We start from the raw sequence: 26,391 nt of genomic DNA, 5'->3' as shown, positions 1-26,391 counted from the left end.
TGATTTATCTCATTAAGGCATTTCTTATTTTAATTTTCTTCCTTGACCTTTTTTTTTTTAAGACTTATTTTATTTTATTTATTTGAGAGAGAGAGAGAGAGAGTGAGAGAGCATGAGAGGGGAAAGGTCAGAGGGAGAAGCAGACTCCCTGCCGAGCAGGGAGCGCAATGTGGGACTCAATCCCCGGACTCCAGGATCAAGACCTGAGCCGAAGGCAGGTCTTGATCTGAGCCACCCAGGCACCCCATCTTCCTTCACCTTTATTTAACTTTCAATTTTTTTAATAATACACATTCGTGGCTTTTAAAATCATAAAACATTTTCTTTTTTTTTTTAAAAGCATTTAAAAATCTTTTAAAAGTAGTCAAGAAGTATGCGGTGGCTAGAACAATGTAAGAAATGTTTAAAATATGAGTTCTACCTCGACCCACCAATACCTAATTCAGTTACATCATTTAATTTCTCAGGACCTCAAATTTCCTAAGCTGCCTTTTTTTATAAATTTTTTTTAAGATTTTCTATTTATTTGACAGAGAGAGAGAGAGAGAGATCACAAGTAGGCAGGAGGCAGGCAGAGAGAGAAGGGGGAAGCGGACTCCCGGCTGAGCAGAGAGCCCTATGCGGGGCTCAATCCCAGGACCCTGGGATCCCAGGACCCTGGGATCCCAGGACCCTGGGATCATGACCTGAGCCGAAGGCAGAGGCTTTAACCCACTGAGCCACCCAGGCGCCCCCTTAAGCTGCTTTTTAAAAAGGGGGTGGAGAGGGAGGCTTCATACGAGAGATAAATTGGTATAGTTTTTTCAGATTAATTGGTAAATACCCATAGAATTTTGAACGCACATACACTTTGATCGAACTATTCCAAAACTAAATATTTATCTTCCAGAGAAAAATAAAAAACCTGTGCATATTAAAGCATTCTCCACAGCACTGACTGTAATAGCAACCAGAAACAATATGAATGCCTATCATATAGGAGAGATTAAAAAGAATGAGACATCAAAGATGTATTAAATGGGATAAGCTAATGTGTATTCCATGTATCTTTAGAGAAAATCAAAATTTTCATCTTTAATTTTACCACACACACGTACTTTGCACACATACAAACAAATCTCTGGAAGGAACCTCTGTCAGTTCTGACCTCTAGAGAATAGGAACAATGAGGTGGGAAGAACCTAGAACTTTTACCTTTGACCTATACTTCTCTGTACCAACTGGGCACTTTTTTAAACCATGAAAATATTCGGTTTGTCATTTTAAACTTAAAGGGAAAGTTGCAGAACTACATGATTTCCAAGATTCCTTCCAGTTCTAAAATTCTATTTCGTCCCTAATGTAAATTATCATCAGCATGGCTAATTGGATCATGCAAAATATGCACCTGTACATACAACTTAAAATGTAACAAATCTTATTTGAAGTTCAATTCCTTTTACACTCTCCTAGCGTCCAAAGCTGATAGAAGACAATTGGATAGACATTTTTTTAAAGATTTTATTTATTTATTTGACAGAGAGAGAGATCACAAGTAGGCAGAGAGGCAGGCAGAGAGAGAGAGAGGAGGAAGCAGGCTCCCCGCTGAGCAGAGGGTCCAACGTGGAGCTTGATCCCAGGACCCTGAGATCATGACCTGAGCCAAAGGCAGAGGCTTAACCCACTGAGACACCCAGGTGCCCCTTGGATAGACTTTTTTAATCGACCTAATTTTCAAAGGCAGACTCTAGGGAGATATTTGTTTTTAATTAGTAGAAAATAAAATATAAACTATAAGACAACAGGTGAATTTAATTTAAAGCAGGTATAGGAGCACCTGTGTGGCTCAGTTGGTCAAGTGACTGCCTTCTGCTCAGGTCATGATCCTAGGGTCCTGGGTCCAAGCCCCCAGAAGGGCTCCCTACTCAGTTTAGAGCCTGCATCCCCCTTTTCCTCTGCTGCTCCCCCTGCTTGTGCGCTCTCACATGTGCTCTATCAAATAAATAAATAAATAGGGGCGTCTGGGTGGCTCAGTGGGTTAAAGCCTCTGCCTTCGGCTCAGGTCATGATTCGGGGGTCCTGGGATCGAGCCCCACATTGGGCTCTCTGCTCGGCAGGGAGCCTGCTTCCCTTCCTCTCTGTCTGCCTCTTTCCCTACTTATGATCTCTGTCAAATAAGTAAATAAAATCTTTAATAAATAAATAAAATCTTAAAAAAAAAAGCCTTAGATTTTCTAGTTGTGTAAGAAAGTTATAGCACCCAGACATTTTATTAGCCAATGCAGGTGACCATTTTATAAATCCAAGGTCAATTCTCAAGCAAGCTAATTTAGGGTAAGCTGGGGCAGCTTAGGGTCAATTCTCAAGGTCAATTCTCAAGCAAGCTTATTTACGGTAAGTGGGGCAGGGTATAGGGAAAAGATCACAAAATTTTTCACAGCAAAAACTAGTCAAAAATAAGATAAAACTACAGTTCCATTAAATATTTAGAAACACACATTTATTGTTCTACAGCCAAAATAATACAAGTTCACGGTTTGGAAACATTAAACATTACATAAATTGCTTGATGAAAAACCACCCGAAAGTTAATAAAAGAAAATAATTATGGTTGTTTAGTGTCCTCTAAAATTTTTTTTTTTTTTTTGGAAACCTTCAAATAGGACCACGGAGTTCGGTATCTCCCACGGAGAGACACATCTACTTGTATAATTTACTATGATGGACAATGTGAGGCAGACAACCCTTAGGGCAGAACAAGAAGAAAAGCCAGATAAGATACTTGAGAATTTGTTTAAAGGCATCAGGATTTGAGGAGACAAGATTCCAGAAAGAAAGGAAGCGTTGCTAAGTGAGCCCTACATTCTCTGCTGGTTTTTTCCCTCAAAATACTTGCTGGTTCTTATGCCACACGGAACCTATATTCTTGGAAGAAAGCACAATGCTGAAAAGCAGCAGTCTCATGGTGCCAGTGCTAGAAAGACAAAAATTGGAATTCAGGGCCCAGCAGAGAGGAGGCCTGGTAAACACCCTTGGCCTTGTTGCATTTTCTGGCTTCAATCTGCAAAGGTTTCCTGCATCCCTAGTGTGTGCTCACAGGTGCTCTCATTCTCTTCTATACTGGATTTTTTTTTTTTTTTAAGTAAGCTCCACCAAAGGAAAAAAAAATTTTTTAAAAAAAGGGGGGGGCACCTGGGTGGCTCAGTGGGTTAAAGCCTCTGCCTTCGGCTCAGGTCATGATCCCAGGGTCCTGGGATCAAGCCCCTCGTCGGGCTCTCTGCTCAGCAGGGAGCCTGCTTCCCTTCCTCTCTCTCTGCCTGCCTCTCTGCCTACTTGTGACCTCTGTCTGTCAAATAAAGAAATAAAATCTTAAAAAAAAAAATTTAAAGCAAGCTCCATGCCCAGAGTGAAGCTCAATGTGGGGCTTAAACTCAAGACCCTGAGATCAAGACTTGAGCTGAAATCAAGAGTTGGTCGCTTAAACAACTGAGCCACCTAGGCACCCCTCCATGAGGTCTTTGAAATTTCCAGTTCTGTGTGCTTTTTGCAAGATTAGACCAAGTCTATTGGTGTTTATATATTTATTGTTTACCAGATTTTCATACTTATTATAATGTTTTATCCCTAACTGGAGTCTCTTGGGTTTCCAGGGTATACAGTTACTTCACCAGCAAGAAGGAATTTCAAAATAAAAGACTTTGACTTTCCTAAAATTAATGACAATTACTTCATTTTCTTGTCTTAGACCCTCCCAAAACAGTGTGGGACAATACTGACAAAATCGGGCATGTCTGTCTGGTTCCTGATTCCTACTGAAGCAGTGGGTTTTGGTGTTTTGCTGTTTAGAACGACAGTTGCTATCAGTTACTTTGATCAAGGTACAATTTACTTGTAACAAAATCCACTCTTCTTTAAGCATAGAGCTTTTACTGCCATGTGTTTTTACCACCACCAAAATCAAGATCAAAAGCACTTCCATCACTCCAAAAAGTCCCCTCATATTCTTCTGCAGTCATTCCTCACAGCCTTGCTTCACTTTAAATAAGATCCATGCACTTACGCAACTCCGCTGTTACTATCTGTTCAAGCCCTGCACGGAGACCGCATCTATATCCCTCAGCCTTACACAGCCAGCACCTTGCATAATCCCTGGCATGTACCAGATCAACACTTGCTGAATGAATGAATGAATGAATGAACCAATCAGCTAACAAATTCACCTTGGTGCTCACTTCCATTCCTTAAGCTCCCTAATTCCAACTGTTTTCCTGCCTTAATCTCCCTGGTCTGCACTCTGCCTCCTCACTGCTGGACTACATCTGTCTACCAGGTTAGCAACACCTTTGCCCATAATGGCACCCCTTTGTCTATATGATTTTCTCTTCCAAGAAGAGAAACCAACAACACTAAACAGAAAATTACCAACAACACTAAAGGTAATTGTTTCCCATAGTGTCCATGGATATACAGCGTCAAAGGGAAAAACTAAAATTAGGAAGCAAGGGAATCAGAGCCAAAGGTAGGGAGTTTAGTAACAGCATGGAGTATAAGTTCCAGAGGAACTAGACCAAGATGGGATGTGAGAATTAATAATGGGTAAAAAGTCAGAAGAGGTGGACACTCCAGGTGACAAGATTCAAGGCTGGGATGTGAATAACCTGTCCTTTCTTTGCACGGGGCGCAAAGACAGGTGTCCTGTCTTACAGGGGCAGAGCCAAGCCAGACAACAGCTGGCCACCTTCTGCCAGTCTGTCTTACATCCTGCCTGCCTCATAAATTCCCACCATCATCCGATGAAACATCAACTCACAAGCATTGGTTCTATTTCGGAGGACATGTCTCATTCTCAGTTCCCTCCAGGTGCAACACCAACTAGCACCACTGACCCGTTAAGATAGAATTCGCAATTTCAGAAGTGGTTGCTTAGTTGTTCAGAGCTAGAGAAAGAGCTGAAAAAGTTGAGTTGTGAAATGCAGAAAAGTGAAAGAACTCATCTTTTCTGAAAGCAAAAAAAAAAAAGGGAGTTAAAATATTAAAAAACCCAATTATTTGAGATTTCTGAATGTAATTCTCACCCGGGTATACTCTTAAAAAAAAAAAAAAAGATAAAGCACAAAAGCATTTTTAAAAAAGCTTTGTAAGACACCTTTGCTTACTAGTAACAAATGTTGGTAATTTGAGCAGATGTAAATAAGTCACCACCACAATGTGTAAACACCAACCACAAGATGAAGATTGGCAAACCTAAATAGGGGAAGTTGCAAAAAGATTATGATAGCCTGTCACTGAAAAGCTTGTTTTCAGGAATTTGAAGGATTATCTACAAACAAATTCCAAGTTCCATTTTCCTAGGGGAAGCAACAAGGAAGGGGGTGTTTTTTGTTGGAAACAGGGTCGGAGTTGGGGTGGGGGAAGAGGTATGTCAAGACTAGGTTAAATAGATACAAAAAATATTTCCAAAGGCACAAGCTTAGGGTGAGGGACTTCCCTTGACGGAAAGACACCTGGTCCTTTGTGTCCTTCTAAACGCTGAGTAGGTATTTCTATGAAGTTACAATGCTGCACACTCTCTCATTTGCTGCCCCACAGGTTTTGCTTTCAAATATCTGCAGGTGTATCCTCCTGCACCGGGTAAACGAGGGTTTTTTTTTTTTCCTTTTTTTGTGCTAAACCGAACTTTGCGAACATGCTCTCCACCTGACAATAGGTTCTAAGGCCGCCAGTCACCGCCTCTGAACTTTAGGGAGTTGAGGGCATCAAAGTTGCTCTCAGTTTCCCTCAAGGGGGGAAAAAAAAGAAGCCCCACTATCCTCTCCTGCAAACCAGACCAGAAAGGCCGCAGGTTCCGGCCACTTTAATCAGAGAAGCTGCGAGGGCTCCGGCGGCCCCCAAGTGACGCAAGAGAAGCCAGATTCGTGTTTACCAGCCGGAGGCGGAGTGCAGACTCGGAGAGGCCGACCCCCGAACTCAGGGCGGCCGCGGCCAAGGTGTCGGAGCTTTCCAGACCTGCTTCTACAGACTGTGTACCCTGGAGAGTCCTGGAATAAATACAAACCTCTACTACAATCAGAACAAGACGTAAGTTCTAAAACACGCAGCACATAATCACAGCAAAGACACGGTGGGAAATGCCGCAGAGATAAACTACGCAGCTGGCCCACTGGCCAAAGACTACGATTCCCAACATGCAATGCAGCGAGCCCCCCCCACCCCGGTATGTTGCATGCCGGGAACTGTAGTTCCTCACCGCCTTCTTCTAAAAAGTACTCCGGGTATTTTCAACCTCTCACGTGTTTCTCTTCTCCGGGATGCACGGCCAAAGAGAAAGCTGGCTGCGAAAAGGCGCGAGGGTATCATTCCCAACGTGACCCCACGCATAGATGGAGAAAGCGAAGAACCGTTGCCATGACTACCGTTTCCCCTGGTCACGGAATAAACGTGCTCAAAGTTCCGGAAGTGGTTCCTCTGCGACCTCTCCAAAACGAGGGATGTGTTCTGTGCTGACGTTCATTGGGCCGTTTCCTTGAGAGGCCAAAGCTACCCAGGCAAAGGGGCGGTCCCGGGTGAGAGGGCCCGCGGAGTCATTTGATTGGAGAAGAGAGACTACGGATGACCAATCGGAGGGAGCCACGCTTCGGGCATCGGGCACCGCACCTGGACAGCTCTGATTGGTACACTGCTGTCCCCCCCACGAGTCCCCATTGGGTAGAGGGGGTGCGTGGTGCGGCACCATTGGTGGATTCGTGTTTCCCGTCCCCCGCCCGCGAGAGGCTGGGGTGAAAAGCGGCCCGACCTGTTTGGGGGGTAGTGGGCGGACCGCGCGGCTAGTGGTGTGAGGATCTGAGCCCCGTGGTGGGGGGTGGAGGCGGCTCCTGCGATCTAAAGGGACTTGAGACTCTCACCGGCCGCGCGCCATGAGGGCCCTGTGGGTGCTGGGCCTCTCCTGCGTCCTGCTGACCTTCGGTGAGTGATCCCAGAGGAGCAGGCACCCCCGGATTCCCCCCCCCATTCCTCAAGCGCGGCTTCTTCTCGAAGGTTCTGGGGGCGTTGAGCCTAGGAGGGGGATTACGGGGCCTCCGTTGGGCCCAGGGGAATTCATCGCCTTTCCTCGAAAGAGGCTCAGGGGAGTTCGCGCACTCTCCTCTGTGGAAGGGAAAAGCGAGGACCGAGAGCACTGAACTCTCGTGCTCATCTCCTAGTATTCTGCTTAGAGGTCTCGAGCAAGTTGGGGTGGGGCGCCTCTCGGGCTCTTGGTCCCCTGGGAGACTTGCGGGTGCCCCTTCCGGAGGGTTTTTGCCCGACGCAGGAGCGTTTGGCCCTCTGAGCTTGGGGACCCCCGCACCCAGTCTGCGAGTCAGAACGCGGGTTTCCTTTCTTAGGTGCTGGACTGGGGACTGTGGGGCTCTGAGTCACAAGAAAGGCGGTGTCAGCGTGTTCGCTTCACTTTTGCTCGAGGTTCTCTCATCTCTTCCCTCGCTCAGTTGGGCCCGATTTCGGTTCCTCTCGCAGGGGTTGCACAAATTCTATTGGTAGTTTGACCTGCGGTGTTGCAGGTCTAAGTTTTGGCATGGTCGGTTCGGAGGCCTTGCCTCGGCCTGCACGCAACACGTGTGAATGTGGAAGGGACCTGGTCTCAAGTCTGCCAAACTTTATTTATAAAGCATCCCAGGGCCGAGGGCCGCTCTTCAGTCGTGATGGCAGCCTCCGTGTTTCAGAATCTCCTGGAGGACTCAGGATCTGAACTTAAATATACCAAGTTGGGTTTACAGTGGGTCTTTACACTGTGGATCCATTCCTCCGACCCCACCTCCCATATTTACCCCTGAATTTTGCAACCCCTACTCTTGTCCTGTTTGATTTTTATTTCTTCTGAGAAGTACACGAAGCAACCATGGTTTAAGAGTTTTCTGGTGTGAAATCTTTCAGGGTCGGTCCGAGCTGACGATGAAGTCGATGTGGATGGTACAGTGGAAGAGGATCTGGGTAAAAGTAGAGAAGGTTCAAGGACAGATGATGAAGTAGTACAGAGGTTTGTGTTCTTTTGAAACACATTAGCCCTTATGAACACTGGAATATAATCGCTTGTTATCTTTTCTTCAGCTGTCTAGATGGCATGTAACACCCCAAATTTGAATACCTAAGAAACGATCAAAGAAAATGTTAGGGCGATGACGCATGGTCATCCCTAAGTATCTCCTAACTTGCCCCTAGAATGACTGGTCAGAATGGGATGAATTTCTTTTGAAAACTATTCGGATAACTAGATTGCAGAATATAAGCTCTGTGACTTTGGGAAGACCCATTGGTTTTATATGCAGTAAGTGTGTAAACTTAGTAGTTTTGTTTTAACCTCTGCCCCCACTGTGGGGTGTGAACTCCTGACCCCCAGATCAAGAGTTGCGTGTTCTACTGACTCAACCATCCAAGTGCCCCTAAACTTCATAATTTAAAAAAGATTTCTCTCAGTTGAGTAGTGTTTTCAAAGTTGGCCCCCTGGGACTTCATTGACAGTTTTGTAGAGCCTTAGAGGCCAAAGCTTCCCAGGCAAAGAGGCAGCCCCACATGCGAGGGAACATAGAAGTATGACCTTCCTTTTTATTTTTTGTAGAGGAAAGTCATGTTCATTTTTCTGACTGTTTTAAGAACTGAGTATTACAACTCAGTGCTAAGGTGATACAATTTTACTGTGGTAAAATAATAGAAATAGTGGATTGGTAATATTTTATAATAGGCTTCCCTTTTGCCCTTTTAACCCTTAAGACCATCCTCTGAGACCACTGTGCTTGCATCACAGAATCCCGTGTTTTGAGGGGGAACTAAGTAAGTAATGCAATAGTTGTTTATCAACATTTTTTTCCTTAGAGAGGAAGAAGCTATTCAGTTGGATGGATTAAATGCATCCCAAATAAGAGAACTTAGAGAGAAGTCAGAAAAATTTGCCTTCCAAGCTGAAGTTAATAGAATGATGAAACTTATCATCAACTCATTGTATAAAAATAAAGAGGTAAGCAGCAATGTAGTTGGGATAATACTATTTTCTCTCTGTGCAGTAGTATACTTCTTTACCTTTATAATAAATATACTTAGGTAGTAACTCCAAGTTAGTAGTTATTAGCACAGTTTAAATACCCAGTATATATAAAAATTACTGCTAGATACTTGTGGGGGGTGGTGGTTGGACCTTTTCTTGTTGTCCTTTCTCCTCCAAATATGTTCATAGTCTGCTAAACAGGGTTGAGGGCAGCCACACAAACCAAGGCCTGTTTGTTACATACATAAAGATCACTAGTATGAGACTAGAGTGTTACTAATCTTACCAGTTTGGGTATTCCTTACGTTGTTACATTCTTATGTGTAAAGAGCTCTACCTCCTTTTACCAAGAGAGTAGAACCACTTCTGTACATGAGTTTGACTTTAAATTTGCTGTTTTATATATCTTGAGAGTAATCAAAGTATGTGTTAAATCTGGCTTCCATTTAGATTTTCTTGAGAGAACTGATTTCAAATGCTTCTGACGCTTTAGATAAGATAAGGTTAATATCACTGACTGATGAAAATGCTCTTGCTGGAAATGAGGAACTAACTGTCAAAATTAAGGTAAGCTTAAAACTTTAAACCTTTTCTTCTAAAGCAAAAAAAGAGTCCATAGGTATAGGGAATCTGAATCAGTTAAGATAGGCCAGGTTATGCTGCAGTAACAGATAACCCCCCAAACCCAGGGACTTAAATTGGGGTTTCGCCCTTACGTGTTAGCTATGACTGCCTTTGTGCTACACAGTGGGTTTGAATAGTTGTAACAGAGACTGTGTGGCCCACGTGCCTAAAATATTTACTCTCTGGCCCTTTTTCAGAAAAAGTTTGCTAACCCCTGGATTAACTCATCAACCACAGGCCACTGTGGCCTTTGTTTTGTATCATCTTCACTCCTAGACACAGGTTGATTGAGTAGCCACCATCTGGAGTATAGCTTGTTGCCATGGTACAGAGAGCTTGGAGGGTCTCCCATCCCATAAAGGCTCTAATCTGAAAGCTACATTCTTGACTCCCACTTGCAGATCATTGGCCAGAACTGGTCACATGGCCTTAATAACAAAAAATGAAGGAAGCATATTCCTTCTATGTTTCCGGAAGACAGAGCTGGGAGTATTTCGTGAAGAACATTGATCACCATAGAATCTAATATTAGTCATTCAAGTTTTGAACCTTTTTATTTTCTGTGAAAGAAATAGTCACAATGTAAAATTCTATTTTTCTTAAATTTTTTTTTTCAAAAATAACTTGTTTGTTTAGTTCTATCTTCTGCCCTTTGAAATTTAAACCAGTCTCTGTCTTCTTTACATTGATACTTTCTCAAATACACTAAATTTAAGGTTATTCTCTATAAAGAAAGATGCTTGCATGTAGGGTGCACATTTTATGAAAAGGCCATAAAATACCCAGTGGAGAAAAATTACCCAGTTTAGTTTTCTGTATTGGAATTGAGGTGGCCCAAAGCCAGTAGTTTCTGAATATATAGCCCAGTATTTACTTACCATACTGTGAGTATTAAGCAAATAAAACTGTCCTGTTCTTGTCTTGCTTTCAGTGTGACAAGGAGAAGAATCTGCTACATGTCACAGACACTGGTGTAGGAATGACCCGGGAAGAGCTGGTTAAAAACCTTGGTACCATAGCCAAGTCTGGAACAAGCGAGTTTTTAAACAAAATGACTGAGGCACAAGAAGATGGCCAGTCAACTTCTGAATTGATAGGCCAGTTTGGTGTCGGTTTCTATTCTGCCTTCCTTGTAGCAGATAAGGTTATTGTCACATCAAAACACAACAACGATACCCAGCACATCTGGGAGTCTGACTCCAATGAATTTTCTGTAATTGCTGACCCAAGAGGAAACACTCTAGGACGGGGAACAACAATTACGTGAGTATTACTGATTGCTAATGAGAAATAACCATCCTAGTGAGGATCTGGACTCTGAGCAAATCACTTATTCTGGGCTTTCATTCCTTTTCTATAAAATTGACCTGTTCCCATCACCTGAGGAAGTATTTTAAGGACCGCCTAAGGGCAAAGAGTTTTATAATGGCTGCTAAACATAGCAAAAAGTCGAAGGGTTAGCTCTTGCAGGGGAGAAGGCAAATTGAAGCCCTCACAGAAGTGGGTTGATTCAAGAGTTCCCGAGAAGCAAGACTTGGGAAAGAAGTATCAGATCTGCGGACGATTATGGCTGTAAAGGCAAGGAGGCACAGCATGTTCCCAGGATTAAAGAAATTCCTCTCGGTTGGTGACAATGATAGACATTTTGGTTAGCTTTTTTAAGGTTTTCTGAAGATGGATGTGGAGGGTGGCAGGACTGGATGAGCGGATACTCTGGGAGCGACTATTGAAAGTACTGAACTATGGTAGTAACTGGCGCTGGGTGGGGACCGGTTGGAGAGAAAGGGTACAAATAAAGAGGTTGAAGAAAGTTAATCACAGTTCTTCAGAGGAAGATGTCTCCTTTGAGGATGGTTGCAAATTGTTGAATTCAAACTAGAATTTGGCTTAAGCCAGTAACCGTTACTTGTATAGATGTCATGACCAGGGTCTCTTGGTATTCGTAGCACTGCGAAGTAAACAGAGCAGCTTTTTGCCCCACCCCCACAAATAAAACAAGATACTTAAATTTCCTTAGTACCTAGGGAAGGACAAGTAAATACTGAGCTATATGAAGCTACCAGCTTTAGGCCACATCAGAGAAATCCCATTTCAGAGGTCAGTTGGCTTGCTCGTTGCTAGGTGAAAATGTGCCTACAGCCTCCACTTTTTTCTTAATCCAGTTTTAAATTTTCTCAACATAAGAATTATTAAATAGAGTATAAGAAAGTATATATCAATCATTTTGACCAGTGTTCTTCACCCTAGAAGGTGAATAGTTCCTGTATTCATTTTCATAAATGGTATTTTAACAAAGACTAATTAAATGAGTCATTTTAGTACTTTTACTAACTTTTCCAAATTTACCTTTCTCTGCCTCCGTTGTTCACAGTCCTCTCTCCTGCTGTCATTTGGAAGCATCACTAATAGTTACACCCCCGTGCCCTTTCTGTTAGGTGTGAAAGGAACATAGGTAAATTTCATCTCTTAACTATAATGAGCTAGAAAATGACATCCCAAGAGGGATGATGTCTCAGGTGATAGACAGGTGAGAGTACCTAGATGGAAGCTCCATGGAAGCAAACATTGCTAGACTGTTCCATTCCCAGAGCCTAACACTTGACCAGCAGATGTTTCTGGGGGTGAATATGGGTAATGGGGACAGCTTCATGCAGGTAGCACGGATGGCTGATGAGTGAGTGAAACCTTACAAACCCTGAGCAAAGTTGCCATTTTCCTTCAAGTCCTTCTACCCCAGCATTTATTCAGCAGGTAATCATTTGAGTGCCTATCACCTGTTAGGGTCTAGGACTCCAGTGGGGTATAAGACCAGTGCAGTCATTGCTTCCATGTGGCTAGTTCTAATAAAGAAGAAAAACATGAGATAATTTCAGAGTGGCAAATGCCAGAAAGGAAGCTAGAGAACACTTCCCTTATCAGAAAGACTTTCTGAAATCGTGGTAAGTTAGGTTCCAGTATTCTAGGCAGCAAGCACAGGATGTTGGAAGTTCCAAAGACATGAGGCCCATTTAAGGAACTGACAGTTTAGAATGGCCAAAGGAAGAAGGAAAGAGAAGGCAAGAAAATAATGAGATCAAGGTCCCGCCTTAAATACATTATTTCATCTTCTGTTTGACTAATAAAATAGAAGCCATCAAACATGAGTGCCTACCTACTTCTGTTCCCACCCCTAAATTAGCCCCTGCTGTACTCTTATGAGCAAGTTTGTGAGGATTCAAGGAGATCATGAAATTAGCATCCAGTAAACTAGTACATTTGCTTCTGTCCTTCCTACTGTGAGGGAGGTATTCCACATTTTTCGCTGAAGCTGGTCACTACTACTGATCTGCTGCCTGCCTCCTACCTCCTCAGAGGCTAAGCATAAATTAATTCCAACCCCATCTTTTTAAGTTACTCTTTTCCACACACTCCTGCTTTCCCATCAAAATGTAAACATGTTCAGGTGTCCGTGGGGATGGAAGAGAGGCGGTGCCACGCCCCCACTGATGTTATCTTCCACCTTTCCATTGAAATAAGTCACCAGTAATCTTGTTGCTAAATCCAGTCGATTTTTAGTCATATTTTAGTAAAATTTAAATTGAAATTTTCTTTTTTCCTGAGTTTTCCTCTTCTGTTTCCTACATAATTTGCTGTCTATATAACACTATCCGCTTAGTACCTAGTTTCCATGACTCTGAATATCTTTTTGTTTCCTTTGCCTGTTGTTTAACTGTTGACAATATCTCTCTTTCAAAGGTAACTGTCAGTCCTTCCTCATTATTTTTGTGTTCCTTGTGCAGTCTTCTTACCGTGATGGATTTGGCTTCCAGTTCTTGCTCAGGGTTCTCAAATCTCTATTCTTAGTCTGGATCAGGAGTCAGCTGACTTTTTCCCAAGGGTCAGCTAGTAAATATTTTAAGCATTTGGACAGATCTGTCATATGTCACAACTCTGATGTTCTTGCTCGAAAGTGACCATAGACAATACATGATGAGGTTGTGTCCCTGTGAAATTTCTTACGGGTGCCAGCCATAGTTTGCCAATCTTAGATTGGAGACCTAGATCTAGATCTCCCTACTGGGTTCTTCATTCATATATCCAGTGGCCTTTTCAATACCTCTAAGATGTAACCATCATCTTGAACTTGGATCCACAACTGAACTTTCCTCCAGCCCCACACCACTATGAAACAGGTTCTGAAACCAGAGGCTCAGCCACTTCATTAGGCTCCGTCATCATGAACGATCTGCCTCTTGTTAATGGCACTAAACTGTAAGCTTTTTGAATCCAGAAGGGACCCATGATACAACATGGGCCATATTTATTTATTGGGAGCACAAACACCAAAACGTGTGCTCCACACTGTGTTTGAGGGTATGTTAAAGATGTGTTATTAGTGGTGAGTGGAGGAGGGATTTGCAGAAGGGACAGTAAGGAAGAACAAACAATGCTGCAATTTTCAGTATTAGAATTATCTAAGCCAGTGCTGTCCAGTAGAGCTCTTAGAAGTATTCTACCTCTGCACCGTCTGGTATGGCAGCTACTAGCCACATTTGTCTACTGAATACCTAGACTATGGCAGTGCAATTAAAGAACTAACTTTAAATTTTATTAAAAATGAAATCTAAGTACTGTTTTGGACAGTGGAGATATAAATAATAAGATTAATTTCCTAGCTTTTTTAAGGAACATGTTTTTAAGTGTTCACTCTCTATAGGAGAGAATTTTTTTTTTTTAGGTTTTATTTTTAAGTAATCTGCACACCCAACATGGGACTCAAACTCACAACCCTGAGATCAAGAATCTCAGTCTTCCAACTGAGCCAGCCAGGTGTGCCTGATTATCTATGATAATTGTTAGATTCTAAAGTAATTATCAGAGTGCATGTCATTCCATTTTTCTCCAGAATGTTTCAGTGCTTTCTTACCTTTTTTTTTTTTTTTTTTTTTATTAGAGATCACAAGCAGGCAGAGAGAGGAAGAAACAGGCACCCTGCTGAGCAGAGAGCCGGATGCAGGGCTCGATCCCAGAATCCCGGGATCATGACCTGAGCTGAAGGCAGAGGCTTTAACCCACTGAGCCACTCAGGCACCCCAGTACCTTCTTACCTTGAGCTAATTTAACATTTCGGTTCTTTAAATGAAAAAACTAAACACACACACAAAACCTAAACAAAAAACCCAGCATATTCAGAAGATTGGAACATTTGCACTGTTTACTTGGAACTAAGGATATTTTTCACTTGAGGGACACAAGGAAGATTCTTCCCACTACTGTACTCATGTTTGGTATGTTTAGCTCACAAACCGTCATTGGTTATAAGAGTTTTTAACATGAAAAACGGGCCATCCCGGATTATACCAAACTGCTGGCCATTAGCTTTGTCAGGAAGGTATTTTGAATGAATTTATTATCAAGTCTTTTAAACCAAGGATGTCTTTCTATAAATGTCCTATTTTCCTTTCAGACTAGTTTTGAAAGAAGAAGCATCTGATTACCTTGAATTGGACACAATTAAAAATCTCGTCAAGAAATACTCACAGTTTATAAACTTCCCGATTTATGTGTGGAGCAGCAAGGTAAATCTACACTGACAAAATTTATGTGTATTATGTGGGCATATATTTGAATAACACTTAAAAAAAAACAAGGGCTCAGTGTGTTTCTTCCAGTGCAGGATACTCAGGATTTTCATATTGAAGACCTATTTTTTTGAGCTGTAATTGCATTTCATACTCGCTAGACAGCATTATGAAATGAAAGAATTTAACTAATTCTACTTCTACAGACTGAAACTGTAGAGGAGCCCATGGAGGAAGAAGAAGCAGCAAAAGAAGAAAAAGAAGATTCTGATGATGAAGCTGCAGTGGAAGAAGAAGAAGAGGAAAAAAAACCAAAAACCAAAAAAGTAAGTCTGATTCATCTCTACACAAAAGTGTTGTTCGGGACGTGTTTGAGAAAACACAGAACCTCAAGTATGCACAGACTGATCGGAGTTGTTTTAATTCTTTAAGGACTTTTTTTCTCCAGATGTTAAGTCTATAGGCCCAACTTAAAAATAAGAACTAAGTTTATTTGCTAGTGTGTATGTTTTCTGCCTGTGGGAGGTTTTAAGTAGCAAACACAGATCGTTTTTAGGCAGTTTTCTGAGTTCTATATATTGCCCAGGACTAGCTTATCGTATTCCAAGTTTTAAGATCTTAAAAATTTTTCTACATCTTTTGTCGTACAGATATTAACCATAATATTAGCTCTCTGACATCTTCAGGTGGCAGAGCAGGTGGAAGTAGTGGTAGGTTTGATGAATATTTATTGTAAGATGTTAGATCGCTGTTAAGTCCTGAAGTAGGAATAATTAATGTGTATATATCCTTCTAATCTCAAAACAGATATTTTCAAGAAGTAACATTGTAGCTACTTAAATAATGGAAAAACCTTTAGTTGGCTTTCTGTCAGTTATAATGGTAACGGGTTGCCTTCTTTGCATTATAGATCAGTCTTAAATGTTGAGAGAATTATTTTTAAATTTTTTTATCACATTGGCAGGAACCACAGTAGTTTAGCAAAGTTTAGCAGTGCCTGTTGGTGCTTCCCACATTCATCTGAACTGTCCTAAGGTTATGGCTCCTGCCGGTATCACTGGGGCTGACTGACCATGTACTCTGACTTCAGGTAGAAAAAACCGTCTGGGATTGGGAACTTATGAACGACATCAAACCAATATGGCAGAGACCATCAAAAGAAGTAGAAGATGATGAATACAAAGCTTTCTACAAATCATTTTCAAAGGTAACTATTATTTTAGAATAATGTGATGAACATTACTAAATCAAAAGCGTTTTTTGATTGTTTTATAACTGTTTTAACACAGTTGGTTTCCTTTTTAATCTTGTGTGTTTTATATTACGTATGCATTTTAAGAATTTACTCTGAGGAGGCATAGGCTTCACCAGATGGCCAAGGGGTCTGTGTTACCAAAAAGATTTAACTACCTACATAGGTAGGTGGATGAGTTCCATAAAATGTATCTTATATTGAATGGCTTTTAACATTATTGGCTTTCTTCCACTCAAGGATGAATACCTTTTATTTTTTTAATTTTTTTGATAGCCCACATACAATGTTCCATTAGTTTCAGGTGTACACCAGTGATTCAGTATCTGTGTACTCGGCTGTGCTCCCCACAAATGTGCTACCATCTGTCACCATGCAGCACTGTTACAGTATCATTGACTATTCCCTATGCTGTACTGTTTATTCCCATGACTTACTGATTACATAACTGGAAGCTTGTATCTTCTACTCCCTTTCACCTGTTTTGTCCATCCCCTACCCTCCTCTCTGGCAACCAGCAGTTCCCTGTACCTCTGATTCTGCTTTATGTTTGTTGATTTCATCTGGCTTTTAACCTAACCTTTAAAAAGCCTATGTAGGGGCGCCTGGGTGGCTCAGTGGGTTAAGCCGCTGCCTTCGGCTCAGGTCATGATCTCAGGGTCCTGGGATTCAGCCCTGCGGCTCTCTGCTCCGCAGGGAGCCTGCTTCCTCCTCTCTCTCTGCCTGCCTCTCTGCCTACTTGTGATCTCTGTCTGTCAAATAAATAAATAAAATCTTTTAAAAAAGGAAAAAAAATAAAGAAATAAAAAGCCTAGATAAAACCTCAAACATTTATTGTGAGATTGTATGCTTAGGAATAATTACTAGATCTTTGCTTCCTTACCTATTTTCTTTTACTGATCCTTTTTAACTGTAGAATCCAAAACTAGCATTGATGAAGATTGTTTCAAGTTAATATTTCCTCACACAGCATTTTGTACAAAACATTTAGCATGGCTAGATAAAACTTGACTTGCTGTGGTTGTGTTTGTTCTTTAATCTTATTCTTTTGATTTGTTTCTTAACCTTCTTTGTTTTCCTTACGTTAACATCCAGCCATCCCTTAAGTTTTATTTCTTAAAACTGTCCTCTTGGTTCTGCCTCCACTTTTATTCGCATGAAGAGTCTTAAGTGTATACAAATATAACATACTTTCTTCTGGGATAGCTGTATTAGAAACGTAATGTGAGCTACATAGGCACATTTTTAAAAGTTGAAACAGGGCGCCTGGGTGCCACAGTTAAGTGTCTGCCTTCAGCTCAGGTCATGATCTCTAGACCTAGCCCCATGTTGGGCTCCCTACTCGGCGTGGAGTCCGCTTCCCTCCTCTCTTTAACCCCCACTCGTGCTCGCTTGCACGCACACGCACTCTCTCTCAAATAAATACAATCTTTAAAAGTTGAAATGGGTGTGGTTAATTTTAATGTTTTATATTTTATATAAATTTTATATTTTATTTAATCCAACATACCCAAAATATTTTTATTTTAACATGTAATCATTATTCAATTAATGACACGTTTGGTGTTTTTTGGGTTTTGGTTTTTGTTTTTTGTACCGTATCTTCAAAGTCTGATTATCTGTATTTACATTTAACCCATAGGTATCCCAATTTGGATTAGCCGCATTTCAAGTGCTTAGTGCCCACAAATGGGTACGGTAATGGATAATGCAAATCTAGGGGATTTATTTTTTTTATTTATTTACATACCTCATTGTAGCCACTGCTATAGTCCATATCCCAACGGAAGAAAACTGTTCCTGAGAACTTTTCATGGTTGAACAGTACACTCATGCAGCATTGTATACTGTCGATAAGACTAGATGATTTTTCTCCCCTGTTCTTTGACAAATGTGGAACCTAGACTCATCCATTCTTCCTTGAGTTTAGGAGATCCAGTGATGCTGTTTATTGATGATGATCAGTGATCATCAGCAAAACCACCATGTCTAGCCAGTTAGAATAGCAGTCTTAACTGTTCTTCTTTCCTCCATCCCCTCCTTTTGTTGGTGAGAGAACTTTTTTTGCTAGATAAAGGCTTAGCTGAGGTTGTACCACATGATGAATCACTTAGCCTTTGCACTGCCTTTTTCTGGTGCCTTTGGAATGACTAAATGCCTGACTAAATGCCATCTTTCCATAGGAAAGTGATGACCCCATGGCTTATATCCACTTTACTGCTGAAGGGGAAGTTACCTTCAAATCCATTTTATTCGTACCTACATCTGCTCCACGTGGTCTGTTTGACGAATATGGATCTAAAAAGAGTGATTACATTAAGGTGAGTTTTTTAAATGTAAAAACTGAATTTAGAATTTGAAAGTTTAATTTCCAGAAAGTAACTTTTTTTCCCCCTGCTTAGCTCTATGTGCGCCGAGTATTCATCACAGATGACTTCCATGATATGATGCCCAAGTACCTTAATTTCGTCAAGGGTGTTGTAAGTATCTAAAGATAATGAGGAGGGGGGTCCTTAAAAACGAGGGGTGGAAGTATTTGGTTTGTTGGTTTGGTTTTTTCCCAGTTTCTATTGCTCACTGAATTTTTCTTTTGCCGTCTAAAGGTGGACTCAGATGACCTACCCTTGAATGTTTCCCGGGAAACTCTTCAGCAGCATAAACTGCTTAAGGTGAGTGTCTCTGGGAAGAGACTAGCTGCATCTCTCTTTGGGCTTCAGAGGACAGGCTCTGTTGGTGGAGTCACCAGATATGGAGACTAGTCCCTGGCTCTCTAGCGGAAGAACTTAATTTTACTCTGGAATTATTAAATCCTAAGAATCTGATTGTTTTCTCGCTACTAGTTAATGAGAGTTTCAAACCGATAGAAAAGTTGAAAGAATTACGTAGTAAACACCTATGTAAGCCCACTATCTGGTCTAAAGCTAGAACATAAATGTCAAAGTGATCTTGTGACTGTTTCCACTGACAACTTCGTTTCTGCTCAGTGTGACACAGGCTTGCTCACCATTCCCTGCCGCTTGATAAGTGGCAGTGACGGTGCCTGGTCTTTATATCTTTCACCAATATTCCTCTGCTTAAATATGGTAGGGTCTCAAAGTTTGAGGTGACGTTCTTTAATAAGTTATTCTTTAATTTCATGTAGGTGATTAGAAAGAAGCTTGTCCGTAAAACTTTGGACATGATCAAGAAGATTGCTGATGAGAAGTACAATGATACTTTTTGGAAAGAATTTGGTACCAACATCAAGCTTGGTGTGATTGAAGACCACTCAAATCGAACACGTCTTGCTAAACTTCTTAGATTCCAGTCTTCTCATCATCCAAGTGACATTACCAGTCTAGACCAGTATGTGGAAAGAATGAAGGAGAAACAAGACAAAATCTACTTCATGGCTGGGTCTAGCAGAAAAGAGGTGAGATGAGCTCCTGTCAGGCATCCTGATACGCAGCCGACTCTTGAGAAAGGAAAAAAAAAAAATGTCATGGTGAACTAGAGTCATCATGAGGCCTGGTCAGTCACTGACAGAAAAGTCATTATATTCTCTGCACTTCTTATTTCTCCACTTGTAAAATGGGATTGTTCGTGTATATAAATGTAGATACTAAGGTGAACACGTATGCCAAGGCTAAATCTTGGAAACTTCATCACTTCTCTTCATTTTATAGGCTGAATCTTCTCCTTTTGTGGAGCGACTTCTGAAAAAGGGCTATGAAGTGATTTACCTCACAGAACCTGTGGATGAATACTGCATTCAGGCTCTTCCTGAGTTTGATGGCAAAAGGTTCCAGAATGTTGCCAAAGAAGGCGTGAAATTTGATGAAAGTGAGAAAACGAAGGAGAGTCGTGAAGCAGTTGAGAAAGAATTTGAGCCTCTGCTCAATTGGATGAAAGATAAAGCTCTCAAGGACAAGGTATTCTTCAGGAAATTAGAACTTGTGAAATTTTAGCGTCTGCATTTTCTTTTTTAAAAAGTTGTTTTGTCAACAAATTAAACTTTACATCTGGTTACCTTGTAACCATTAAAAGTTGTACAGAACAGTGTTTAATACTGTTAAATTTTGGTGAGGCTGAGCTTTAAAAAATTTTTTTAAAAAGATTTTATTTATTCATTTAATGGACAGAGGGAGAGACAGCAAGAGAGGGAACATAAGCATGGGGAGTGAGAGAGGGAGAAGCAGGCTCCCCACCAAGCAGGGAGCCCAACGTAATGCTCCATCCCAGGACCGGGAGATCATGACCTGAGCTGAAGGCAGACAGATGCTTAACAACTGAGCCACCCAGGTGCTCCGAGCTTAAAATGTATGAACTACAGGGAGCTGGCTGACTCAGTTGGTATAGTATGTGACTCTCCATCTCCGGGTCATGAGTTTGGGCCCCTTGTTGGGTGTGGAGCCGGTTTTTTGTTTTTTGGGGGTTTGGGGTGGGGGTTTTTTGGGTTTTTTTTTGTTGTTGTTTGTTTTTTTTGTTGTTGTTGGTTTTTTTGGTTCATTTGTTTTAAGAGAGTATACAGGCAGGTAGAGGAGGGCACCTGAGTAGCTCAGTGGGTTAAGCCTCTGCCATCGGCTCAGGTCATGATCTCAGGATCCTGGGAATGAGCCCTGCATCGGGCTCTCTGCTCAGCAGGGGCTTGCTTCCCTTTCTCTGCCTGCTGTTCTGCCCACATGTGAGATCTCTCTCTGTCTGTCAAATAAATAAATAAAATCTTTATTTTAAAAAAAAGTAGAAGAGCAGGGAAAACTCAGTCTTAGAACCCTGAGATCATGACCTGAGCCAAAATAAAAAGTCAGACTCTTAACTGAGACACCCAGGCACTCCTACTTTAAAAGAAAGAAAAAAAAAAAAAAATGGGGGCATTTGGGTGGTTCAGTCAGTTAAGTGTCTGCCTTGGGCTCAGGTCATGTTTCTAGGCGCCTGGGATCAAGCCCCACATTGGGCTCCCTGCTCAGTAGAGAGTCTGCTTCTCTCCTCTGCTATTCCCTTTGCTCTCCCGCTGTCAAATAAAATCTTCTTAAAAATGTGTTAATTATTTAATTAGATATAAAAAGTGTTATAAACTACAAAGAATTAAAAGGAAAACAGTGGTTTTTCTGTATGTGGGTACTATTCAGTTTTCTTTGTTACTGAAATTTTTCTGTAGTTTAATACTGTTTTTTTCAAATGACTTAAATTTTTGCTGTTTAAATTTGTTTCATGTACTTCAAAGGTTTATTTTTTGAAAATTTCAGATTATTAAAGATAAGAATCTTTTGAAAATCTGAATAAGAGATATTTTTAGGACTTGCATCAGTTTGTGATCTTACGTGCTGAATCCTTAGGTACTGAATGACCTTAACTGTTTGTACTTACATGTATCTCACTTTTGGTTTCTTATCCTAAGATTGAAAAGGCTGTGGTATCTCAGCGTCTGACAGAGTCTCCATGTGCTCTCGTCGCCAGCCAGTACGGGTGGTCTGGCAACATGGAGAGAATCATGAAAGCTCAGGCATACCAGACGGGCAAAGACATCTCTACCAAGTAAGCCTCCTTGGGAAGGTCCCTGGCAAGGGGTTAGTTCTTGTCCTGCCTGCCTTTAGCAGATGATGTCAGCTTCTGTACAAAGAGCTGACGGCAGTAAGCGTCCACCACTCCTGCTTTGTATTAGATGACACAAGTTTACAAGTTTTCGGATTCCTCTGCTCTGACATTAGACTGATAGAGGAGAGGTGTTGGGCTCATGATTTAATTTATGGTATTTTTATACACAAAAGGAAATTTTCTTAATCTGTGACATACATAGTTTTTTTATTTTTGCTCTTGATTATATACTTGGCCTGGTATCTGGGCTTCTGGGACATTTTTAGATACTAATAGTTACAGAGGAGGTTAATGACAATGACATTAGATTAATGAATTCAGTCCTTTTTTTTTAACTGCCATCTCCCCTTCCCTCCAAAATGCCCCACAAAATAAAGGGTAAAGGGCCCCTGAGAACAAGTTTATGAACTAAAGGGCTAAGTACTAGAGTTACACTGGGTCTTCAGTATCCTTTATTTTCAAGAAATATATATGCCAAATTTATATTTTAAAGTCACAGCAATAGTCTTGAAAATGACTTCTTCCCTGCTTTCATTTTCCCTTCTCCCACCTGGAATGTTTTTTTTTAATTTGCTCTCTGATCATCCTACGTTTCCCCAAGGCATAGCTTAGGATTCTTCTCACAAGTGTAGTCTCCATTGTCACGATTCCAAAACTTTATCTGTATTTTTTTATATAAGGTGCATTCCATATTTAGTGAGACTCCACAAGTATAAGGTTTCCACTGTAAAATGCTAAAATGGCATCTTGCTTACATATCTTGCCCCCCTCAAGATTTTATAGATTATAAAATTCAGGGGGCGCCTGGATGGCTCAGTAGGTTAAGCCTCTGCCTTTGGCTCAGGTCATCTCAGGGTCCTAGGATGGAGCCCTACATTGGGCTCTCTGCTCAGCAGGGAGCCTTCTCCCCTCCCCCCCACCACCCTCTGCCTGCCTCTCTGCCTACTTGTGATCCCTGTCAAATTAAAATCTGTAAAAGAAATAATAATTAAAAAAATTAAATTCATTTGGGAAACAGGTTTCTACTTAATCCCATTGCAGCAGTATAGTAGCTATTATATAAATGTCTATCTAATTCAGTCATTTATTAATGGGAAGTTACCTTCCATCCAACAAACACTTACCTACTGTATCTTTACCTTGGTGGTCTAAGTAGACGTCACTGCTGTCTTTCTGACAGTAGGATAATGGATCAAGTCATAATCTTCTAAACTCTGCATCTGTACCAGGTATACCAAGATAGGGATAGATGTAGCTCCTCCCTCTCCTCAGCTGTAGGAGGGAGGACAGTCACAACTGACAAACATGATGGAAGGTAGACTAGAATGCATTGAGAGCTGAGCTCCAATAGAAGAGTTTATCCTGGAACCATATTGGTGAAGGCATCATGGAGAAGGTAGTAACAGACCAGCAGGCAGAAGCTGCCTGGTTGTTTCCGAACTCTGTGGAACACCGAGCTGCAGTTAAGTGAGAATAAATTAAGAGTCGATGAGATGACACTAAATCCATTCATCCATTCAGCAAAGCTGTAGGCACTTGAGATGCATTAGTGAATAATTCTCTTTACGGCACTCTTCTGTCACACCCTGCCCATCCCTATTTAAAAAGGCAAAGCATGGTGTAGTGATATAAATAGTGTTGATTTTTTTCCCAGGAGTTCTCTGTAATTATAAAAATGTATAGAACATGGAAAATGTATGGATTCTGAAATTTGATGTTTCTTTTTTAAAAATTATTTTTCTTAACATATAATGTATTATTTGCTTCAGGGTACAGGTCTGTGAACCATCAGTCTTACACATTTCACAGCACTCACCCTCCCCAGTGTCCATAACCCCACCCCCTCTCCCTACCCCTCAGCCCCCAGCAACCCTCAGTTTGTTCTGTGAGATTAAGAGTCTTTTATGGTTTGTCTCCCTCCCAATCCCATCTTGTTTCATTTTTTCCTTCCCTACCCCCCACAGTCCCCCACCCTGCTTCTTAAATTCCTCATGTGAAATTTGATATTTCATAATGGTCATTTTTATCCCTTACCAGTTACTATGCCAGCCAGAAGAAAACATTTGAAATTAATCCCAGACATCCCCTGATCAAAGACATGCTTCGACGGGTTAAGGTGAGGGATACTGCAGCCTTACTCCTTTATCTTTTAATTGGACTACTTTGTACCTTTTAATATTAATGTGATGTCCCTTCTTCCATCTTAGGAAGATGAAGATGACAAAACTGTTTCAGATCTTGCTGTAGTTTTGTTTGAAACGGCAACACTGCGGTCGGGATATCTATTACCAGACACTAAAGCCTATGGAGATCGAATAGAAAGAATGCTTCGCCTGAGTTTAAACATTGACCCTGATGCAAAGGTTTGAAATAATTTATGGAATGTTCGAATCCTCCAGTGTCACACACTGCTAGAATTAATAAGAAATTCCCCTTTCATAGACTTTTTTTTTTTAAATCTGTCTCCCTTTATTAGTGTGACTTAGCTAATTAGCATATTCACTCTACAGTTGTGGATAGAACAGGAGTGAAGTTAATTATAATATTACACATTTAAATGAATAAAGTGAAAATAGACCCAAAATACTGGATCCATGAATGAGCTCATACATGTTGTCCTTAGGTGGAAGAAGAACCGGAAGAAGAACCTGAAGAAACAACAGAGGACACCACAGAAGACACAGAGCAAGATGAGGAAGAAGAAATGGATGCAGGAACAGACGAAGAAGAAGAAACAGTAAAGGTATAGCAAGTCAAGAATGGGGCTCGCATTTTAGTTCTTGGAAAATTAGGCAAACTTCTTTTTAGTTCTGGTATTAGGCCTATGTAGCTTCCAGAAGTCAGATTTCAGGAAATCCGCCAAAAAAACAGGCTTCTAATACCAAATTCAAAAGCTGGAGCCAGTCCTTTTTTTTCCCCTCTAAATGAAGTATATGCTTTCATCGTCCCATTCCTTTGGTTTCTTTGTTTTAGCCGTCCATTCTTGTTAAACAGATTTTTTTAAGCCCATAAGGCTTCTATAGTCTTTGCCACCTGCTTCTTCCTTACTATATCGCAGCAATAGGCCCATTTTAAATTCTTGATTATTTGTGTCCAGAGGCCATAGATCCTACTGTTGAGTTCTAGATTATTTTTCAGATTTATAGGTGAGGTTCTAGCCTACCTCTGAAATAATGGAACTTTGTGGGGCCCATTAGAGTTGTTTTTTTCTACACGTGAACCTTCTGTGAACTAACATTTTTTCTGCTCGTTTTTCATGTCTTCTGATTTTTCTCTTTTCACAGAAATCTACAGCTGAAAAAGATGAATTATAAATTATACTCTCACCATTTGGATCCTGTGTGGAGAGGGAATGTGAAATTTAAGTCATTTCTTTTGGGAGAGACTTGTTTTGGATGCTCCCCCCAGCCCCTTCACCCCTGCACTGTAAAATGTTGGGTTTGTGGGTCACAGACAGAAGTGGGGTTTTTTAGTTGAATTTTTTTTAACATTCCTCATGAATGTAAATTTGTACTATTTAACTGACTATTCTTGGTGTAAAATCTTGTCATGTGTATAAAAATAAAAAAGATCCCTAATATTCCATGTCTTGCTTGTCTTCATAATGATTGTACATACTTCGCTCTTGTTTTTTTCTTTTTAATCCTGTGTTTTGGGGGTTTTTCTCCCTTACAAAATAATTCATCTAGATTACAGAAAAGTCTTTTTTAGATCAGTATTTTTAAAAAGTCACCTATGTAGAGAAAAGACCGTGTTCCTTACAGAAGAATTCCAAATAATATATGCAGATACACTCCCCCTTCTAGGAGGTGGGGCTTAATTCTTTCCTTTTTGAAAGTTGAACTAGACTTAGTTAGTGGCTGTCCTCTAGAGTATGGAAAGGGGAAAATAGTAACTTTGTAGCAGAGAAACCTGGCAGACACTACCTTAACCTGGTGGTCAGGGTTCATATCCCCAGTGATGTGTATCCTTGACAGGATGTGGTAAGAAAGGTTCTGCAGTCTTGACCATCAGACACAGTATGTGAACAGTATTCTTTAAAAGTTTCAAGGTCAAAACCAAGGACAGAAAGAGACTGAAGACGTGGCAACTAAGTGTACTCATTGCCTGGATTAAACTGGTAAAATTTAGTCTGGAGTTCATAGTTCTTTGGTTTTGACCTATGGACCAGCATTCATGAAAACAGGAAGGGGACATGGGGCTCTTTGCTATCTTTGCAGTTTTCCTGTAAATCTAGAGCTATTCCAAAATAAGGGTGTTTTTCAAAACACCCATTATTCTATAACAGGTAAATTGTAGATACTGAGTGATGATACTCATCAAGCAATCATTTAATTCCTTCTGAACTGTAGTTTTTATGGGAGAAATAG

General features: G+C 40.9%; 1 protein-coding gene across 1 annotated transcript; it reads left to right on the top strand.

The window, feature by feature from the left end:
- Nucleotides 1-6,764: 6,764 nt before the first annotated feature.
- Nucleotides 6,765-25,601, top strand: HSP90B1 (heat shock protein 90 beta family member 1). Its single transcript, XM_044226483.1, has 18 exons — nt 6,765-6,942; nt 7,906-8,008; nt 8,842-8,983; nt 9,461-9,577; nt 10,566-10,897; nt 15,081-15,192; nt 15,402-15,524; nt 16,289-16,402; nt 18,631-18,768; nt 18,850-18,927; nt 19,051-19,116; nt 19,590-19,859; nt 20,113-20,358; nt 21,825-21,961; nt 24,059-24,137; nt 24,229-24,384; nt 24,645-24,764; nt 25,306-25,601. Exons 1-18 carry the CDS (start codon nt 6,894-6,896, stop codon nt 25,333-25,335), a joined length of 2,412 nt encoding a protein of 803 aa, XP_044082418.1. The 5' UTR covers nt 6,765-6,893; the 3' UTR covers nt 25,336-25,601.
- Nucleotides 25,602-26,391: the final 790 nt, after the last annotated feature.

The sequence above is a fragment of the Neovison vison genome, chromosome 12 (assembly GCF_020171115.1).
Source record: "Neovison vison isolate M4711 chromosome 12, ASM_NN_V1, whole genome shotgun sequence".
NCBI classification, from domain to species: domain Eukaryota; kingdom Metazoa; phylum Chordata; class Mammalia; order Carnivora; family Mustelidae; genus Neogale; species Neogale vison.
The sequence above is the reverse complement of the archived record's forward strand: the minus strand, read 5'-3'. Positions and strand labels throughout refer to the sequence as shown.

Coding starts and splice junctions, on each gene's coding strand:
- HSP90B1 (XM_044226483.1), top strand. CDS start 6,894: ATGAGGGCCCTGTGGGTGCTGGGCCTCTCCTGCGTCCTGCTGACCTTC. Junction 6,943..7,905: donor CTGCGTCCTGCTGACCTTCG/GTGAGTGATCCC, acceptor GAAATCTTTCAG/GGTCGGTCCGAGCTGACGAT. Junction 8,009..8,841: donor GATGATGAAGTAGTACAGAG/GTTTGTGTTCTT, acceptor TTTTTTCCTTAG/AGAGGAAGAAGCTATTCAGT.